The sequence below is a fragment of the Hippocampus comes genome, unplaced genomic scaffold (genome assembly GCF_001891065.2).
Source record: "Hippocampus comes isolate QL1 unplaced genomic scaffold, H_comes_QL1_v1.1 scaffold156, whole genome shotgun sequence".
Lineage (NCBI taxonomy): Eukaryota > Metazoa > Chordata > Actinopteri > Syngnathiformes > Syngnathidae > Hippocampus > Hippocampus comes.
The window spans coordinates 2,245,820-2,267,188 of record NW_017805744.1 but is presented as its reverse complement, the minus strand read 5'-3'; the positions used below and the strand labels follow the sequence as shown (position 1 = coordinate 2,267,188).

At 39.4% G+C, this 21,369-nt stretch overlaps 4 protein-coding genes across 5 annotated transcripts; all 4 read right to left on the bottom strand.

Moving 5' to 3' along the window:
- Positions 1-48: 48 nt before the first annotated feature.
- pola2 (polymerase (DNA directed), alpha 2) lies at positions 49-8,554 on the bottom strand. The gene is made up of 18 exons (XM_019884304.1): positions 8,270-8,554; positions 8,008-8,132; positions 7,823-7,908; positions 7,667-7,724; positions 7,453-7,562; positions 6,033-6,232; positions 5,284-5,372; positions 4,125-4,277; positions 2,852-2,914; positions 2,690-2,741; positions 2,430-2,548; positions 2,293-2,331; positions 2,053-2,126; positions 1,472-1,574; positions 1,281-1,387; positions 824-880; positions 611-737; positions 49-534 (listed from the first exon to the last, which is right to left on the bottom strand). The coding sequence occupies exons 1-18, from the start codon at positions 8,352-8,354 to the stop codon at positions 379-381; spliced, it is 1,803 nt and encodes a 600-aa protein (XP_019739863.1). The 5' UTR covers positions 8,355-8,554; the 3' UTR covers positions 49-378.
- A 358-nt stretch (positions 8,555-8,912) lies between these two features.
- On the bottom strand, positions 8,913-15,991 carry top6bl (TOP6B like initiator of meiotic double strand breaks). Of its 2 annotated transcripts, XM_019883928.1 has the most exons (14): positions 15,554-15,990; positions 15,295-15,391; positions 14,789-14,842; positions 14,593-14,705; positions 14,417-14,500; positions 14,282-14,337; positions 13,588-13,659; positions 13,035-13,230; positions 12,500-12,623; positions 10,461-10,619; positions 10,240-10,361; positions 10,036-10,146; positions 9,869-9,967; positions 8,913-9,782 (listed from the first exon to the last, which is right to left on the bottom strand). In XM_019883928.1, exons 1-14 carry the CDS (start codon positions 15,572-15,574, stop codon positions 9,753-9,755), a joined length of 1,338 nt encoding a protein of 445 aa, XP_019739487.1. In that variant the 5' UTR covers positions 15,575-15,990; the 3' UTR covers positions 8,913-9,752. The 2 variants fall into 2 exon arrangements, with proteins under 2 accessions (XP_019739487.1, XP_019739486.1); XM_019883927.1 differs by having other exon boundaries at positions 10,036-10,361; positions 15,554-15,991.
- A 226-nt stretch (positions 15,992-16,217) lies between these two features.
- tstd1 (thiosulfate sulfurtransferase like domain containing 1) lies at positions 16,218-17,997 on the bottom strand. Its single transcript, XM_019883930.1, has 4 exons — positions 17,892-17,997; positions 16,857-16,985; positions 16,552-16,714; positions 16,218-16,397 (listed from the first exon to the last, which is right to left on the bottom strand). The coding sequence occupies exons 1-4, from the start codon at positions 17,902-17,904 to the stop codon at positions 16,343-16,345; spliced, it is 360 nt and encodes a 119-aa protein (XP_019739489.1). The 5' UTR covers positions 17,905-17,997; the 3' UTR covers positions 16,218-16,342.
- Positions 17,998-18,286: 289 nt separating this feature from the next.
- LOC109524234 (LRRN4 C-terminal-like protein) lies at positions 18,287-21,369 on the bottom strand. Its single transcript, XM_019883929.1, has 2 exons — positions 21,262-21,369; positions 18,287-19,323 (listed from the first exon to the last, which is right to left on the bottom strand). Exon 2 carries the CDS (start codon positions 19,319-19,321, stop codon positions 18,548-18,550), a length of 774 nt encoding a protein of 257 aa, XP_019739488.1. The 5' UTR covers positions 19,322-19,323; positions 21,262-21,369; the 3' UTR covers positions 18,287-18,547.

Below are 21,369 nucleotides of genomic sequence, written 5' to 3'. Positions count from 1 at the left end.
ATTGTTTTGTTTTGATTGACATGTCATAGCAGCATTATTTACAATTTCATTGTAGTATCCACTGCTGAACAACTTGACACCCCTCACAGACTAAAAGAGCAAATATAAATCGGTGACATTTAGGCAGAATTCTCGCACATGTTGTACGTGTAACCTAATGTTGCAGTCATTGAGTATAAACTTTATACACAAAAACTCTCATACAGGTAACATTTTCGATTTATTGCTGCTGGATGGTCAGAACAGCACAGTCTGTCAAAAGATGATCACACTACCCTGTTACTTTATGGGGAAAAAAAAATCAGTTGAATGGTTTTCAGAGGGCCAGCTGGTTGGTTTGAAACAGGCTTACATTTGTATTATTAGTCCTTATTTCAGTTAAATTTTCACCACCTGAGCCGCCAAGCAGCGGCTGACTCGTTTGTTGTCGTCATCTGATGAGGCGGGGCGTTGAATAAGCACCCTTCCATAGGTCCCGCCCACATGGCCTTTGGTCAGGCGTCCGGGATTGACACATACACAGCCAATGACATCCTGCAGAGTTTCGATGGGTACATCAATAGAAAAGAAAAAAAAAGGAAGGACACACTATGATGAGGTTGTTCTGTACCTTAACAAAGTAGCGCAGCTCAGATGGAATGAGGAGAACGTCCGGTGTGAGTGGCATCTGACCGAAACGCTGGAATTTCTCATAGTCCATGTTCACATCCTCAACAGGTGGGTACAGCGGGTAGTAACTGACACGAAAACACAAAAAATTATTATTAATTTATAAAACAGCGAGGATGATTGATAGGTTGGACAGCGCACTCCCCCTCCCTACCTTCTCTGTGTCAATATGTGCTTCAGAATGCGAGAAAATCTGTCCGGTCCAGCGCCACTGCAAAATGGAACACAAGCATTTATGGGGAGCAAAAGACTACATAGTACATTATTCGGACATAATAGTTAAAGTCCAATACATTTAATATTCTATTCTCAGCCGTGAAGGCAACATGGACAAGTGTGTAAAGCAGTGTGAACTCATGCCGGACTGATTTTTAACTTTTTTTTTTTTTTTTATGTGAGAGGCCGCATACATAATGAAGGGGGGAAAAAAAAATCAGCAAGTGTGCTGACTGCTCTCCAAGTATATGTGTGGACTGTCTTCGAGATGATCAACATGCCATGTTTTAAAAGTGGTGATAAAAGTGTATAGTCTATCTGAGAAGAGGTCATGTGGCCCAAAAAAACATGCTATATTTCCAAACTCGACAATATCAAAACTGCTGTCTGCTCACAAGCTGATCTCCTCCGCACCCAAGTGAAACAGAATGTCAGTGGAGGTCAAGCCAAAGGTCACACCCTCAATCAGCAAGGTGCAAGGATCAGGAACGAGGGTCACGCGCTGCAGGGATTAAAATGATTTTAGGTTTGTCTATATTTGAATAAAGAAGACTTTTTTTTTTTAAGACAAAGATTTGTATCTCACAGGGTTCTTGCTGAGGTTGGGCATGGTGAAGGGTGGCTGTGGGTAGATGTAATGATGGTGGACGTCTCTCCGGGAGGGAACAAACACCAGGCGACAGCCGACACTGCAACAAGGAAACAAGCATTTGGAAGCTGTGCTTGAAAACTGAATGCTAATTCAGACAGACTATTTTCAATTATTTTGATATCTAATTAGTTTATACTGCGTGCTTCGTTGCTGTGATGTGTTTACTTCTTCAACATGGGACTAATAAAGGATTTTGTGGGGGCTCTTATTTTACAAGTGTTGAACTCTTACTGTTTGGCATTTTCCAATTAGAAAGACGTGGGCGGAAAAAATAAAGATGTCCAGTTTCATTTTATTCGGATTAACCAATTTACATTAAGAACTTTCTGAGACTCATTTGAGGCATTCCTTAATGTAGAGAAAACGCAGGCAAGCACAGGTAGAACATGCTAAGCCTTCAACTAGGAGGCAGATTTGCAAACAACTGACTGCACTTCAACAAGATATTTATATAGTGTCGTGGATGCTGTTTAAAAGGTTTATGATGTTGAGTGTGGACAGATAATGAAACATACGATTTTGTGCCTTCCACGATGCTTTCGATGCATCTCGAGAAAATGGCTTCAAAAGGCTCAGTCACCTGGGATTTCTGTTTGAGGAAATTGAGAACTCAACTGTATTTACAGAGCACTTTAAAACAACCACTGCTGTATACAAAGTGCTGTACATGGAGCAAATAACATGATGTGACCAATGTAAATAGCCATGTTTTTTTTCTTTGACTATGCAAAATGACATCTAGTAGTTGAGTGTACCTCAATTTGTTCGTGTTTAGAGTCAACAAAAGGGCCCAGCTGCAGAAAAGAATACAGGTTCAACAGTTAATCATTCATGTGAAAAATTGATTTTTGAAGATGTGCAAGCGCTGTAACCCAGATGAAAGAGGATTTACAAGTATGCAGATGTCAGGGCGATCCCTTCCAATAACATGGATCAGGTCCAGGAGAGGTTCAAAGTTCAGGCTGTCAGAAGGTGTGTAAGGTCCACAAGCCACAAGCACACTGACGGGCTCTGGAATTGCACGGGATCACGACAGAGAATTATAAATAGTATTTTAATTTAGATTCACGATTAAGGTGAAACTAGGGGTGGCCGAGCTGTACTTTGTCAACAACAACAAAGCAACCGATAACCTCCTGCATCCTTCCCTACCTTCAGCCGGCTCCATTTTCCCTGCTGATGAGTAGAAGGGAAGTGGGACTCCCTGGAAAAGAGGAAAAACATCACCATGATCCAAACACATTGATGGAGATGAGCTACGGTTTCAAAACGATGAAGCTGAAGATGTCGTATAGGGTATTAACGCAAGCTGACCTCATAGAGTTTAGAAACCACCAGTTTCCCTCCTGTTGTGTTCATTCCTTCCATTGCCACCACCTGGAGAACGGCAAATGTTTAGAAAGCTCAGGAGTGTTTGTCAAAACATTTGTCCACCAAGCCGTCCAGTCCACTCCAGCTTGCCATGTTACAATTTTGGAACAGTAAACGCTGATGTGGTTGTTTTGTCCAAAAGAGGTTCTGTAGGCATGATGGTGGTAAATAGTGTCACTTTAAATATGTGTTGAACCAAACAATGAATTCAACAAAGAGAAGTATTTAGTATAGTGCTACATAACAGTATCCATATACAGTGAACCACATTTTGACATCATGCACGTCATGGCGCATGGTCAGAATGCTAACACCTCAGCCCCAATTTGAGCAAGAAAAAACACTGATTCGTTGTTTTGCCTGTTACGAGATATCAGTGGCACTGAGAAATTAACGAAACATTTTTATTTAGAATACATATACTTTTTTTGTCAAAAGAATCGAAGTTGGACAATTTCCCATGGCGCACAAGTGTGCCACGGTACACTGGTTGAGAATCATTGAACTCGCTGAGGAGACGTTCTCTCTGGAGCAACCGGCTTTTATTACGTTGCCACACTAACGACAGAGGTTTGAAACACTGCGCAGATGGGCTTCATTTAAACTGTACTGCTCAACAATTGAGTTTAAAGCCCTTTAGCTGGCAAACTATTAACATACACATGTAACAAGTTATGTTCGAAGGAACCAAGTAATGTGTTAACAGCTTGACGAACCCACTTGCCACCACGAAAAGCATGCACACTCCCCACAGAGCTCTCTTAAAAAGACAGTGCACACAACAGTATTACCGGTACAAGATTTAATTTCTGATCCAAGGGGAAATTTGGGATTCAACACCCACTCGAAACTCCAGCGATTTGTACACAGCCCTAGCACTTAGAAACCGTTCAGTGTATTTTTTGACATGGAAAACAAAAAGCAGAACTGTCCTATGAGTTGGAAACACCTTATGTGCACACTTTACTCAGTTAACATTGATTCCCATGTGAGAATTATTGCTGTGTGAGCTCTCGGTCGGACGCTGGCTGTGTCTTCAAACCAGCTCCTTGGCAAACTCTGTTACTTTAGGTGGCCCATATAACCTGCTGCACACCGTCTTAGTGCAAAGGCAAAGGAGAAACCACCAAACAGTGTTTAGTCATCAATCATCACAGTCACGAGGAGGGCAAAGTGCTTCAACAAACCCCTTTATAGTAGCTGTGATTGAACTCACCTGGCCAGGAAACAGGGAATACTCCTGGAGCTCTGACAGGTCCACACGTACTTGCTGACCACCTTGCTCTTGTCCCGCTTCCAACAAAACAGACTGTGCGTTCAATTTGCCATTACTGTCACAGCACACCTGACCCAAAACTGAAATACGGTCCTACGAAAAGGACAAATACAGCGTGAGGGAAGCAGCAATGATGTACCGAAACATTTACGCCTGCGTAATTTAATGATGCCAGAGAGGTCACGATTAACAATGTCCTGGTTCAAAGATCATGCTTTATTTTGAAAAAATCAAGATATTTTTTTGAACATTTCTTCATAGTTGTTTGCCGTGGTGTAGGGGTATCACCATTTCAAATTTTTAGATTTGATTATCCCACCGATCAACCAAATAAAATTGGATTTTGTATTAAAAGTAAATATCTCCTGAAAACTGTTTATTAACCAATTTATGTGGCCTATTTGGCACCGTTTAGTGATTAAAAACAACACAAGACAACAATGAAGCAATATCACACAAGAGAGAATGATGTCTTACTTGCCAACAATTTGAAATTGTTTCAGTGACTGGTTCGTTCGTTGTGTTCCCAAAGTAAAAGCAGATGTTTGCAAGCGTCTTATTTTGATTAAACACAAAAGACAGTCTGCTTTCATGAAAGACTACAAAAAACAGAAATATTACCGCTGATAGAGGACAATTTTAAGTATAACAACGTTTCTCAAGTATTACAATAGTTGTTCATTATTTTTGACACCTATACTGTAGTGTTGAACTGTGTAGCATCAATTGCAGCAGTAGCTTTTTAGCTTTTTCCCTCCAAAATATTAGGAATTGACTTTTTTTTTTTTTAATGCTAGTGAAGTTCAACATCACTGAGCATTATCTTGAAAGAGGATTTTTTTTCCCTTTTTACACAACTCAGGTTGGCGCACATTCCATTGGGTGGGTGTTCCAAATGAAGTGCCAAACGAGTGCATATAACTGCAAATCCAGTCTGTATATTAGATGAGCAATTGATTGGGGGGGAGGGGGGGCATCCTGTGAGATTAAGGACAAGGCGCCTTGGGAAGACAATTTACAGCAAATATATAAATAATAAATTACAACATGCCAGAACATTTTTTTTAATCCACAATGTGTGCTTGTTACTATGCTGCACCTGTGCTGGCAGTGAGACTGGAGAAAAGTCTTCAATGTTGAAGTGAGACCTGAGTTCTTCTCCCAGATCCTCAATCTTCTCAGTCAACACTTTTGAAAAAGGCAAACAAGAATAGGTTTATGCGAGTATCATGTTGTAAAAAAAAGATACGAGATGCACCAACGTATAAAGTTATGTACGGTGACTATGTATTGTGATTCACTTCATTGAATTGTTGTTCAGACTGTCAGCTGGTGACGGCAGTGCAGCATGAGATTGAAAAGTGAACTTTTTTGCTCATCAAATCAAACTGCACTTGACATATTAATTACGTGCAGTTTGCAGCAGATAACAAATGACGATAACGCAATAGTAGAACAATTCACACTATAAAATCTTATCTATCGTCTTCGAAATATATATCGTCATACCATCCAGTAGTACTTACATCTAAAATCTCAATTAACACAATGACAGGTAATTGTGAACAAAGACCTTTCTACTGATGTGTCAAACAGCCTTTGTGTAGCACCATATATTGGCACGGAAGACTTAATGTCCATTTTGTTTTGCCGAGCGCATCATTGGCTGGTATCAGCATCCTTCATAAGTACCTGACACCCTGAAATAAGGCCGGGAGTGGCCCAGTGCTGATACCTATAACGGTACTCGCTCATCCCTACAATCTACAATAGGTGTTGATGTGGTCAATATGAGCGCTATTGTATACATTGTGACGTGAAGGTTTCCTTTCGATTTCTTTCCCTCACCATTCCGGATATCACGCAGTCTCTGGAACATGTACTTGTAGCTGCAACGGAGGGAATCCTCCGGCCCTTCCAGCAGCTCCAGCTGCACCGCTGCATCAGAAGCCCTCCTGCCAGCCCAACGTGGACCTTGCACAGCCCCAAATGAGACCACCACCTCTCCTTTCCCTCCACGTTGGCTGTACTTCTGTGAGGGAGTGGCACTGCAGTGACGAGGGCAATAAAGGTCAATTTCTATACACGGCAATTTTGAGGTTGTAGGCTACTTAAATACTTGGGTTGAATTCAATGTGGAACAAATACAAAATGATGACTATAATTCATAACATCAAAAAAGCTGCATTATATTAGAAATTTTCAAAATTCAGATTAAAATCAACAGCGAAAAAACAAACAAACAAACAAACAAACAACAAACACTTTGCGGGCATGTGAACTATTCTTTAGGATAAGTAGTGACACAAAGATACATATGATCCGCGATTCTGGTATTTGATGCAGATTTCAAAGCTCTTCGCAAAGGTGAGGTGCAGAATATTACATTTACATGTAGTTTTTATCTCGGCAGCCAAATGTCATGGTTAGACAGGCTATGCTCACACTGCAGGGCATGATGTCAACTTGTGTTGTTTTTTTTTAAATCCACTATTTTTATGTTCTGATTCACATGATAAAACATATGCATCATCTAATGTTAGTTAAACGCGTCCGTGATGTGACACGAAGGCGCACAAAGCATGACGTCAAGTGACACACGCAATTACGTTGTAGGGGCTCATTTTTTATCATCTTATACAGACAGGGGAGCGATGCGGGAGACAGTGGAATTATTATGGGGAAATGAAGCAACGCTTTTCCTTCTCTTCATTTCATGGAGACGTCCAGTAAAGATGATGTCACGTTATTGCCACGCGTAATTAAAAAACACTGTCTGTGTGTTTGAATTAGAGATATTAACATACTGTATACAGAATGTATACAATATTCAGATCAAGTGGCTGGTTGACACTTTAAATTTGGTTCTTCCTTAAACTCAAAGTTTGGCAAAAAGCATTTGCACTTTGTAAGCAATGAAAATAAGATCAATCATTGTTATTATTACATCAATTTGCCCTAGAATGACAAAGAGAATAGTGATGTATATTATTTTATAAGCACAATGTTCTACAGTGTTTTGGTTTTGCAGATAATTTCCTAAAATAACTCTTACTTCATTAGTACACCAATTTGCTTTTTAACTGGTCATTTTAGGTTGTTTTGTAATGCCCGCGGAATTAAGATTATTACTTGAGGAATAATGAAACACTAAGAAGAATTTCAAACACCCAGATGGAAATCTGCACATCACCTCTCCGTTGATATCGCCTCTGCTGTCACTGTTTAGCTTTTTGAATGTGGATGAAGACTGTTTATGGTAGAGTACCTGGGAGAAAAGGACGAAGGAGATAGCAGGACACCGGGACTGGCCAACAAGGTTGAGCTCCTCTTTGAATGAGGATTTTCTGGAGTGGTTAGCGTTCGTTTCTGGGAGCCCTGCATGCAAGCGCACAAACTCAGGGAGTGCATGACACAGACACTAAGTGGACACATAAAGAAAACAATTTCAAGTACAGCAAAATATTAAAGTGACAACTAACCTTAGCAGGAGTAGAGTAGCAGTCCAGTAGATTATCCTCTTCTTCTTCAGCTTTTATTCTTAAGGGAGAACAAGTTAAGGTCTGTGATGTGATGGCCTGACATGTCAATCCAAAAAAATTGATGGGATCGGTTTCTTTAAAAAAAAAAAAGGATACATGTCCTGTATTGTGTTAATGTCTCTAGGTCTGTTTCGCTCTTCTCTCTTGAAGCTTTGTTTGGATTTAATCTTCTTGTTTAACACCTATACAGATAACGAACAACGTTTCAAAATCATCAACCTAATGACAACGACAAAAAAAAGATCAGGCGCGTTATTTACGGAATTGTTTCTTGTAATTACCTCGTGTTCAAATTGTTCCAGGGTGTCCACACAAAGCAACAGTCCATTTTTAGTAGTGCTGTATGCAACCCACTCCAAAACCCACTCATCTGCTTGGATCCTGTAGCAAACGCATTGCTCTACCACTAAGGGATACAAGAAACACACAACACACTTGAAATATTTTGTTAATGTAAAACTGCAAACAATAACTGAGCAGAAAACAAATGGTCGCAACCCAGCGTAACGAGTGGAGAACAATTATCTTAAATTCGCTGCTTACTTTTGTCCAAGGCGGAGTCATCTTTACAAGCTATGCAGAACATTTCGAGTTCTGATCTCAAGTCTTCTGATGTTACTTGTGACATTGTTGTACGTTCTTGAGTCGACGAGGAAAACAAGGGCGAAAAGTAAGGGCACAATTCGAGGTAATGGTTAAGCGATTAGCAATTGCGTGAATCGGAAGTCATTGCACCGGTCCAACCTTTGGAAATAGACACTTCGACATAGGTTAAAACTTGAATTTCACTCTGAGAGCAACCGCCATTAGGATATTTGGTCAGAAGTGAAGGAATAATTTAAGCAACAAAAAAACTGAGGAGCCATTTGGGAGCCGAAAGAGCCGGCTCTTTTTAGGGAGCCGAGCCAAAAGAACCGGCTCCCTAAAAGGAGCCGGAATTCCCATCACTAGAAGGAAGACCGTTTTATTTTACCGCGAAAATACGCCTTTGCGCTTCATCCCCTTCCGCTTGTTTTCCTTTTGGTGCTGGCGATTGAACAGCAGAAATTGGACGCATTACCGCCATCTGCTGTTTCGGAGTGCATATCACACATTTCATTTCAAACCACCCATTTCATATACTGTACTGTGTATAAAATAAAAAAATCATGGTTTAACTATTGATGACAATAAAAATGGAGCAATGTATTATACCAGTATTTATTTAGTGAGCCAAAACACCCATTTTACATGAGAAAAACATCACGGAACACCACCAAACATAAATTTGACAAAGAGTATGAAAAGTTAAATAATGATAATTTCATCACAATTTACTCCATGTGAAATACGGGCCTGTTTAATTAAACATAAAGTCGATAGACTTGGCTGGAAGCCATAACTTCTGGCAACAAGTGGATAGGGGAACTCAGGTTTCTTGTACCTTTTGCCATCTAATGGAAGGGCATTTCATTGTTCTGCCGATCACGATACGTCACTCACAAAGATAGATGAACAAAGATATATTTTCAATGAATATATCATAATTTTGGGACAAACCGTCAGCGAAATGGGTTCATTTCCCACATCAAGCTTATTGATCTTCATGGCACACTACGCACATGTATATCACAGCATGCTGTTTGGAAATCAACCGACCAAGTCAGTTATGTACACATTTGGTTTTACTTGCAGTTGTTGAAAACAAACACAGCTTTGCAGTTGTAAGATCAGGTTACGGAAGAAAAATGAGAGTGTTGATGCACTTTAGGTCAATGAGCCAGTCAGGAGTTTATTCAGGCCAAGTTAATCTTTGATGTGCATACAGAGTAAATACAGCATATGAATGTGGACATTTCAACACTGATTGTCAATATACTGTTGACAATCAATGCTTAATTTAGAGGGCTTTTTACTGAACATGGATTTCAAATTTGAAACATCCCAAGGTATGAACTAAAGGTGAACATATTTAGTTCAAGTACATTTCAACGAGGAGCAAACTTTTTTTAAACACACAGCCGGGCATCAGATTTCTGTTCTGGTATCATCGGCACTTTCTAGACACCTTTTCTACCTGGCAAGTGAACAAACAATGCAATTAGCACATAGCATAGTTCATCACATGCATGTTGACGCAAACTGAACAAGCCTCCTGGGTACCTGAGCAGAGTAGCACCCTTTCCTGGGGACAGATCTCCATGATATCACCCTCAGCAAGGCGTCACGGAGAGAGGCCGTCAGGTCATGAGTATCACTCACCTGCAGTAACGTTAATGCATTGTAGTCATCTGGAAAGGTACAACAGCTTCCAGGCATTAAAATGTCACCTGCATGCGACTCAGGCAGTCTTTTCTGAAGTTGAGGTTGGTGCTGCAGCTCACAATACTGATGGATGCGCTGAGAATGATCTCAGCAGCCGAAAGGAGTTTCTTTTGGTTCTTTCCACAAACACACACGAATACACTCACACTTTTACTCTTTACACTCTGGCAGTTGTGTGTGTGTGTTGTTGTTTCTAAGCCTTTACTTGCCCTTTTTCTGCGATCTTGAGCCTTCAGTGTGTTACTTAACTCCATCTGCAGCACTCCTGTGACTGCCCGCCTGTTGTTGATCAGAATGTCCTCCAGGTGGCGCTCAATAAGGGCATCAGTGACTAAAATGACATGATAAGCGAATCCTCAAATTCAATTTCTCCTCTGCTGGAGAAGACGGACTAAAAATCTAGTTGGTGTTTGCTCCAGCAGTCCCTCACCCATGAAGTCCGAGAGCTGTGAAGCAAACGGGTCAGTGTGCTGCAGGAAGAGGAAGATCAAGAGTTTCTGTTTTACGGGGTGCAAATGGAACCTTTTCTCAGGCTCCTGACAGGTTTCGTGCTCCAAAGCGTACACAATGCCGCCTTCACATGAAGGACCTGCAGAGCAAGAGCGAAGCAAAGACTTATAAATCCACAGAACATTTGCTAAGGAAGCGGTCGTGGAGCGACTAAAATTACAGTTATATTATATTCAGTGCTTCTCTAGCATCCCTGGTGCAGTGTAAAAAAAGATGAAACATGAGTGTATCAGTTACTTTTGAATGAGGCCAAGATTTAATGCTTACATCTATGTGACTAATTTATGACTATTTACTGTAAACCGCTCCAAATGTAAGTGACAGTTTGCTGTAAATGTCACTGTCAATTTTGCAATTTTGTTCACAGAAATGTGTAATAACTGAGGAAGCCATGTGGTAAAATATTCTTTGAAATTGAAACCAAACCTATTTGGATTAATACTGAAATCAATGAATTAGACAAAGATAACCTTTCAGAGGCGGGCCGTACGTTTGGTGTAAAAATGCAAATTTGTAACAGTATGCAACTGTGCCACAATTATCATCTGGGGCAGTTAAGAAATGACAAAATGAAATAACCTGACAAAATATGACTTGCTGACCTTGACAGCTAATGAAAGTACCAAGTGAGATGATGGGAGATTAAAGCAAAATGATGATATGGACTCAAATATCTTTACAAAGTTGAATCATATGAAATGTTTATGAGATTTGAGCAGCTTGATTTAACTTTTTTTTCTTTTTCATAACCACAGCGTGCATGCATACCCAGATGTTAACATATCCAAAAACCAATTTTACAATGTATGTATTATTTTGGGAAATATCACATAATTTTATGTGATACAATATTTAGCTGATGCAGCTGGGTCAGTGGCAAGTATGTGGGATAACGCCAAGAAAGTGAAGACAGTCAAACCCTGCTGGAGAGTCTTTCTAAAACCTGGAAGTGATTTTACGCACTACAACTGGAACCTTGAGCTTGTTAAAATAACTTGGAACAGATCTTTAGTTCAGCAAAAGGAAAAACAAGCCATTGCAAAGAGAGTCGACGATGCTTTCTTGCCACTTTGTTCCTGCTAAATACGAAAGAAAGTGGATTAATCTCAGCTCTTTTGTCTCTTTTTGTGCATGTCACCAACTCACATGAGATAGAATGAATGAATAATTGCCTTTCACTGATATCACATTTTCTTCTTCATGTAGGAACTACTTTTCTGTTAAAATTCTATTTATTTGGATTCTAAATAATGGCCATGCATTCTATTAAGGAGTTAACAAGTCAATTCAAGGCAGTTTTGTCCTTACACTGCACTCTTTGGTAAACAATAAAGCTCTCACACTGGTTAGCTGAGACGCCGGGTTTAAGAGGTCATGCCTTTAGGGTTTAGCTGTGTTCTGGAAATGACACAGAATGTATCTTGATGCAACATCTGTGTGTGCTGTTCCTTGTAAAAGCTGTCGCCAACCTGTGTAGGAGGGGCAGGGAAGGATTCGTTGCCCCAATTCCTGGCAGTCCAGATGAGCTCGGATGTTTTGGAAGAAGGCAAAGGGGAATGTAATGGGAACATTAGAAGGGCTGTAAGCCAGCACCTAACCACAAGTTAAGGAACTCAGTGTGTCTATGTGTCGGTTTTATGTGAGTTGTATGTTACCAGTGAGATGGTCAGTAGTGGTTCACACATGGGTTTTGGAACTGGAGAGCGAGGCTATGGCAAAAATTGTAAAACGTTGTCGGAGAGATGTTAGTCTGCTTTGAGACTGCAGACAAGGGGGCCATGAGCAAGGCACTGAACCCCAAAACCTGAGCTCAAGAGGTACAACAATGCTTACATGCATGCCCCTTCAATCTCCTTGCATGTTTGTGATCTGGTTCTCTGGGTGGTGCGCATCAATGACACAGAATGTATCTTGATGCAACATCTGTGTGTGCTGTTCCTTGTAAAAGCTGTCGCCAACCTGTGTAGGAGGGGCAGGGAAGGATTCGTTGCCCCAATTCCTGGCAGTCCAGATGAGCTCGGATGTTTTGGAAGAAGGCAAAGGGGAATGTAATGGGAACATTAGAAGGGCTGTAAGCCAGCACCTAACCACAAGTTAAGGAACTCAGTGTGTCGATGTGTCGGTTTTATGTGAGTTGTATGTTACCAGTGAGATGGTCAGTAGTGGTTCACACATGGGTTTTGGAACTGGAGAGCGAGGCTATGGCAAAAATTGTAAAACGTTGTCGGAGAGATGTTAGTCTGCTTTGAGACTGCAGACAAGGGGGCCATGAGCAAGGCACTGAACCCCAAAACCTGAGCTCAAGAGGTACAACAATGCTTACATGCATGCCCCTTCAATCTCCTTGCATGTTTGTGATCTGGTTCTCTGGGTGGTGCGCATAAAAAAAAAAAAAAAAAAAAAAGATACGAGAAGTGGAAGTAGAATTTGCCCTTGAGGTATTCTAATCAGTATGATAAATACAGAATATAAACAGAAACAAATGGAAGGATACTTCCATGTGCGTAAGAAGGGTTTCCAGATTGGGGTACTGCAGCACACAAGGTGAAAGTAGGGTCACAAGCTGCAAACTGAGTTCGCCGTACAGGCCGCTGTCCATGGTCTCAGGTGGGATGCTTAGAGGCAAATTGCTGCCCAGGACAGGGTGGCCTCCGGGACACCAGCTTCCTTTCGTCACCAGTTTGTTGGTGCTTCAAGTCCAAAGAGATGGAAAGAGAGACTTAACAAACATTCAAAGGTCCTAGTTCAAGAGAGCATATTTTCAGTCCCTTACATTGTTTGGTTAGTTACGAGTTCGCTCAACACTCAAGAATAGAGCCTCAGCAAAAACTCTTGCGTACCATTAAAAAGGGAAAAATATTATGACATTTATGACCCAGTGTAGTTATACACCACTGCAAACTACAACCACAACAATACACACTGTATATTGTTGAATAGGCATCTTTCCAAGAGTGTCAATTAAAAATGGAGTACTGTATTGTGTTTGTAAAGGCAGAATTTGTGCTAATTCATCGTGACAAGAACTGGACCGTCAAGATACTGACAAGGAACTACAGGTGACATCTAACATCCGTGCTGGTTTCATTGCCAGGGTAATTCTCCTTGTGAAGCTCGCTCTGCAAGAACAACAACGTTATGTCAACAAGATGTTTTTCTTAGTTACTTAAAAGCTAAATACATTTAGTTCGTGTCTGGTACTTGGCTTTTGCATTCATTATGGAAAAGTTCAAAATGTTTTGAATACATAATCAAAATTAAACCGATGCAATGGAGACAACGAGATCAAATGTTGAAGAAGGCAATCGAGCATACCGGTAATATATAAAGTTCATTTTAATTGAATGAACACATTTTTACATGATGTTACACTCACCTGAGTATAAATATGCAATTTTATTTATTTAGCGATTGTTAGTAGAATGCCAAAGTACTTTAAACCAATTTCCACAACAATGGAACAGTTGTGTGGGGTGAACCCATTACATTTAGGTGCACAATGACAAATATATATATATATACACACACACACACACACATATATATATATATATATATGTGTGTGTGTGTGTGTGTATACAGAGAGAGAGAGAGAGAGAGAGAGAGAGAGAGAGAGAGAGAGAGAGAGAGAGAGAGAGAGAGAGAGAGAAAAGATAACATTCTACAATATACCGGTACATACATAAAATATTCTAATTGGAGTGAACAGATATAGATATGATACACACAAATGATACAAACCTAAATTCTTGCTGAATGGTCTGCTGGGGGAACTTGCATCGCAGGTGCACGCTGATCTGTAAAAAGATAAATTAACATTTTCTCCAATTTGAGTACAAAAATGTTGAAAAAATGTCTGCGCAGGACCATACCTACCCCTGCATTGGCCAGACTAAATATGCGTAGGAAATCTTTGATACCAGCAGACCACTCTGGACTGAAGCATCTTAAATCTTTTACCTGTGGAGCATAAAGAGTAAAAAATGTGCCCTAAACAGAAGAAAAGCACACATTTCTAACAGACACTTGCAAACAATTCCGATTGATTTTACCTGAAAAAAAAGAAATAATTTCAGAGAGCCGTGCATATCAGTGAAAGCGCACAGATCCTGTGGGTCAGGCTCAGGAATTGGTCCTGCGCAGGAAAACTTCAAATCTATGAGGACTAATGCAACAGAAAAAAAAAAACACTGTCCCAAAGGTGACATGACTGTAAGGATTTACTGAACCACGTGTGAGTGCACATACCATTTTTGAGTGTTTCCGGTTGGATTTGTCCCCATTTAGAACCCGCAGCTGCAACTGCACCACATAAAAGGGGCATATTTTTTCTAGTCCTTGTTCATGTTTCCTCTCTTAAGAACAGTCAAATGACTGCAGGATACATGTTATGTTGTTGTTGTTTTTTTAAGTGAGGAAATGAAATGTTAATTGGTCTCTGAAATCTAATGTATTCATTGGACACATTTACTATTGAATACGTGACACAACCAATCAATCCCATTTAAAAGTTGATTTTCAAATACGCAATATTGTGACAGTACAGTATTGCATATTTTTAATGAATTCTTCATCCTCCTTGTGGGAAAAAAAACCCCATCAAAACAGCTGACACATTTGTTTCTGAGTGAAAGAGTATAAATTACTAACCTTTTATGTGTAGATATAGAGACAAGCGTTGGCAACGTGAGTTGCTGTTAGCTGTAGCTTATAGAGCATCTAAAATTATTTAACAATTCAATATCATAACTTACCAGCGCAGTTTGCGGCTCCTGGTTCAGCCCAGAGAAGGACTAAAAGTCCCCCTTGACAGCGACCGTCCTTTCCCGAAAGTAGAAAGAGCCGTAGTGCCTAAGGGTCGAGGAAAACTACTTACTACTGCCATCATAGCATGCTACATATTGCTCTGCTAATAAGCGTTAGCATATGCATATTGTCTTAACTATTAAAGGCAGCTCTCCAAAAAACCACCACAAATGATAACTTGTGGTTTTGGGAAAACACATTACTGACCTGCTTTATTTGTTCCAGCATCGTCAAATATAGCCGTGTGTCATATAGCCAGTAGCCACAGGTGCTATAATTAACCTGAGCAAAAAGTAGGTTCTTCAAGTACCGGTATACTGTTAGGAAACTTGTTTTACACTAAATTGGAGGCAGTGTACTATAAGTGGACTTTTAAAAAACTATATTATTATTAACTTCACAGAAGTTTACTTGGCTTGTACTGAAACGTATACAGATACTTATAAGTGTACTTTTAAAACTTCATGTGTTCCAATTTAGTATGAAAAAGTACACTTTATATAATTATAACCGAGTATACTTTATAGAGTATACTTTATATTCATATATACTGTACTACTTTTCCCTGAGGGTAAATAACTATCATTTGATGATGTCACTTGTCGTTGATATTATCATTTCAAAATAACAATGTTATATCTTATCGTATTTATTGTAAAATTGTTTGTAAGTAAACAATTGTATTGTAATTTAGCAGCATTACAATTGGAAGATGCCTTCGGGGGTGGGGGGGAGACTATGCCCAATAACCACAGATTAATATAATTGTAATATTTATTCTATGTAATAAGTGAGTAATACATTAACAACTACAAACCTCTGGTTTAGGTACGGTATTACGACTTGACAATGATGACAAAACACAACTGGGCAAATACTACTTGCAACTTCTTTAATGAAAAGATGGAGTGTAAATGAAAGCAAACCAGGATACAAAAATTAAGCACAAGAATACATGGTCCAATTCGGCCCCTATGCTCTTCTCATCAATAAAAGTCACTGTGCTGTTTTCTCAGACCACTCCTTGTATCCTCCGGCGTAATTACGGGCACTGAGACACAAGAACACACAAATGTTGCTTACTTCATGAGTAACAAATGCATCAGTACGTTCCAAGTAAAAAGAGTTAATAGAATATGTTGACAGCCAAAGCCCACATGACTGTACTTCCCTAAGTACAATATGAACTGAAATAACTGTCTTACTGCAAGTAGCCAAGTTGGTTTGCTTTGCTTGTGGCCGCTGCCCCTCGTTTTCCCAGCAGACAGTGAAAGACCAGCTCTGGGCAGTCCAGCGGTGGCTTTGTGACGCCATATTTCGCCTTAAAGGCTTCTGGTTCCAAGCTAAAGGCCTCTTCCACTGTATCAACTGAGTTATTGACGTGAAATGCAGGAAAAAATGTAAATAAGAAAGACAAGTCAGCTGACATGACACCAATCTATACTAGGCTAAACAGCATACCTGTTTCGGACTACTGTATTTACAAGTAAATGATGGAGTCGGAGCTGACCTGGGATATGAAGAGATCCGGGTATACGTCCCTCGTCCACTTCCTGCTGAGTACGGACATCAACAAGAAATAGGCTTTGGCCTTTTTCCATAAGTGCTCTCAGATCATCATATGATATCTCCATAACGGCTGTAAAGCACAAAGAAAAATAATACAATTAATGTTGAATGCTCCAAATAAATGTCAGCATTTGCTTTTGAATCAGACCTCAAATCAGAGGATACAATTACAGCATGCAAAGCAATTCTTGTATAACTTGAGTAACAGGATCCCCACACCTAATTACAAACATGGAGAATTAAAGTTTCATAAATGGGTCTGCACCAATCAGCACACAACACGCGTACCGCAATTAACAGCAGTACTTAGAGGTAAACGGTAATTTGTGGCTCAAGATGTTATGAAGCCCTCACAATGGCTATTGTACTGGAGTACATTAGTAAAGTACATTCAGTTTAGGTGTACAGTACAGGCATCAACTGTCATTTCCAGTACCTGTAAAGGAAAAATCTAAAATACTGTAGTTAGGAAGTACAGTAATGTTTTTGTATGGAGATTAGATAGATAGATAGATCGATAGATAGATAGATAGATATGTTGTATTCATCCCCAAAGGAAAATTAACGGTGTAATATGCAGCAGTAGGCTGTCATTGTCGTGTATTTCGTGCATGTGCCTATTGAATACATTTTGTGTCTCTGTTGTGTTTGTTTTGCGTTGCTGCTCGTGCTCGGACGTTGCTGACTGCCTTCAAATTTCCGCGTTTGCTTGTGTGCTTTGCAAATTCATTGCTTATCCTTCAAGTGACACAACGATAAAAGTCGTGTTTTTAAGGATGGTTTCATTTCCCACTTCCTCTTGTTGCGCATTTTAACTGCTCCCGGTTATTTTTCTTTATTTCAAAAATACGATCGTCTACAACATGGCTGTTAAAACTGAAAAAAAAAGAAGAAGAAAAGGACGTTTCACGCAATTCATACAAATGGCCCGAAAAACACGACAAAATCACGTTTGATCAAGAAAGTAGTCACTCACCTGAATCTGTCATTCTCGCAGATAGGGAAGGAACTTCCTGGTGTTCTGTGACAAATCATTGCTCTGTATACCAAGAAGAGGCGGGACTTATTTTACTCTCAACCAATAATATTAACGTTTCAGTGTGACAGTATATCGATAAAATAAACGCCGTAATAGTTCTAAAATGTTATCGTCGTACAAAAATAGGATTTTACTTAATAAAGGACATGAATCTTGACTGCAGTTTAGTAGATTGCCAGAGGAATCCTTTTCAGAGGCTTAATAGATTCTTGAAAAAAAGAAATAGAGATACTATGTTCTGAAGCAATTTTAAATCTTATTAATTAATCTAGATTAATTTATCTCACACAAAATAATACCAACTCTGAGAAAACAAAACAAAACACAAATTATTTAGTTTTTCTCCACAAAACATAATTTTATTACCAAAGGTTCAGCCATTATACAAAAATATAAACAAAAACTGAACTAGAGATCTACATAAGTCAATTGCCAGCAAAAACAGGTAGTTCTAGCCCTGAAATGTATGGTATTAGACAAAACAAAACTGATCATTTATTTCTATATTGACACATTTCCTGATATGGTAAATAATCCTCTCTTGGACTGTTTCCCTATATGTTTAACATCCTACTAAAATCGTTCTATCTGGATCACAATGTCCCTTCTGTGCTGTATGATGGGTTTCCAAGTCCATCAGCGGAGTCTCTCTTTGCCTGTCGTTTTTTACAACACCTCCAGAGAATCACACTTGAGATTAGGATCAAGAGAAGAATTCCTCCTCCGATAATACCTACCAAGACTTCATAGTCTGATGAAGAGGGAGGGTCATATCGCATGCAGGAAAACTCTGTGGGCATGCTATGTCCTGCTTTGTTGACCGCCTCCACACACACCTTGGTTCCAACTTCCAAAGACCCCACCAAGCCTTGTCGAGAATCTTCCCCGAACTCTATAGTTTTTCCATCTTTTCCCTCCACCACCACTCTGTATTGAGTCACCACAGAGGTTGGAGCACACCACTTGACCTCAACTTCCCCCTTATGGATTGGTATCATTGCCTGTAACCGTGGTGAATGAGGAGGTTGATCAACTCCACTGATGCCGGGGCAGAGGCAACCAGTCTCTGCTAACAGCTTGGCACAGGGCACCTGATTCTCCAAGCAGGGGTTAAATTTGCAGAGCTCCCGTTGTAGAAACTGCATCCGTGTGGTGGCGAGTACTTCCGGAGGACGTTTGCTGGGGGAGTCATCCTCTTCATCATAATCCTCATAGTAATCTGCATCAAGGCCAGTCATAAATGTGAAACGTGGGCGAGTGATTGGAGGAGATGTAGAAGCAGCGTCAGTGGCGAGGTGGGAGTGAAGGAGAGGCCAGGCACTCAGGAAAAGGAGAAGCACAGTTGGGTTCCTACGTAGTGGTGTCATGCCTGTCCAGAAACATTGCAAGGGTGATTACAATAACGATGCAACAACAATAACCAATATTGTCTGTCAAATCATTAGCCTAATTGTATAATTTGTAATTAGGTGAGTCATTTTGGCTTAGTTAATTCTGCTTGCTCATATTTTTTTCCTTGATGCCTGTGTAGATTCTCAGTCATCCGGGCTATGGTAATCTGCAGAGGTTAAATTCAGGCAACGGGGCTGTTCTTATGTGTTGGAAATGCTTTTTCTTTGTTTCCTGAAAAGGTTAAAATGGCTTAGTTAATTCTGTTGTTTAGTGAATTAAATAGACTTCACAGCCACCATGTTCGGTGCACTTGCTGATGAGACTCATCTGGTTTAGGAGAGCTAAAATGGAGCGCAGGCATTAGCCAAGCACAAACAACCCTAATCAGTGTAGGGTTTTTTTCACAAAGGTGAAAGTGGTTTATTTTCAACCAACCAACCAACAAACAAACAAACAAGCAAACTCAGCAGTAATTACTCTTTGTATTAGTTACATTCGACAGTGTAGGTGTACCAACTGAAAAGTGTCTTTTGAAAATTATGTAAAAAAAGAAAGAAAATACACATAATTGAAAATAATGTCTCAAACACAGTAGGAGTCATATAGTATAATTAGTATAAGAACTAATTAACTAAGGATCATAACTAAATTTTTTGTATCGTATTGGACACATTACACAGTGTATCACATTCAACAATGCAGGTGTACCTAATCTAAATTGTCTAGTTTGAAACTTATTTTCCTAAAGCTTTAAAGAAAAAGTAAGTAAAAAACAAACATCATCACAGTTATATGCTCAAAGGAGTCGGAAGAAGTATGCAACTTATCTAGTCCTACCCCTTGTTGTGTAATAATATAAATGAATCCTTTTTCAATACAAAAGAAAAGGAAGAGATCTACATCTCATCAAATACTTTTACCCTTATGTGTACTGTACCTATATATATATATATATATATATACACACATAATTATTCTTTCTCCTTTTTATATCAATTGTCTCATATTCATTGTAATTACTGCATTTCTTGAATACATTTAATGAGTTGATCAAAATCCAAAACAAGAACAGACCGTTATATTACTATATTTTATAAGTATATCGAATTTATCTTCTTAACTTTGATTTTTGTAGTTTGTTTGTACTAATCTTTTAAATTTGTTTTTGAACTCGTCCAGCGATTTACTCATTTTCAGATCCGTTTCAAGCTTATTCCACAGATTGACTCCTATTACTGATACACACCTTTGCTTGATGTTTGTTCTTGTTCTGGATTTTTTATATTGATTCGTACCTCTTAGATTATAACAACTATCTCTAATTTCAAAATGGTTCTGGATATTTTGGCAAAGGAGACTGTGATGTGCTTTATACATTAATTGGGCGATTTTGAAGTCAACCAGGTCATAGAATTTCATTGTGTTTACTTTGATGAATAGTGGATTTGTGGGTTCTATATATTTGGACCTATTGATTATTCTGATTGCTTTTTTTGTAGCTTGAAAGAAAATAAACATCATAAAAATAAGGCCCCAAACACAGTACAAATAATAAAAATCATCATCTTTTTCTTTTGAAAAGTGTGTTGATATCAACACAAAGATCCCCGAGTATGCACATTCGTGTCTTACCAAAACTAGAAATGTAGATAATATTGTACTAAGAAATGTACATGAGAAGAAATGTTCCTGATCTTTACAAACGACAGTATAGGGCTATACTGGAATCTCAACAAATGAGTGCGCTGACAAGCTCAGTGGTTTCCGTGGGAACTTAACGGTAATCCAAGTGCACTAAAAACTGTTCCAGATGATTGCTTTGTTTGAATGCCAACACCGATTGCTCAATCACAAGGAATAAACCATGACATTGTCTTGCATTTTGGACTCAGAAAAGAACATTGATTTACTGTACCTCTTTGGTGATGAAGAATATTTCAAGTGTCTTCTCAGTTCCTTGTGTGTGTGTGTGCTCGCCGTTTTGTGTTGTCACTGTGAGTTTCTAAAAACTTTCCTCCTCCTC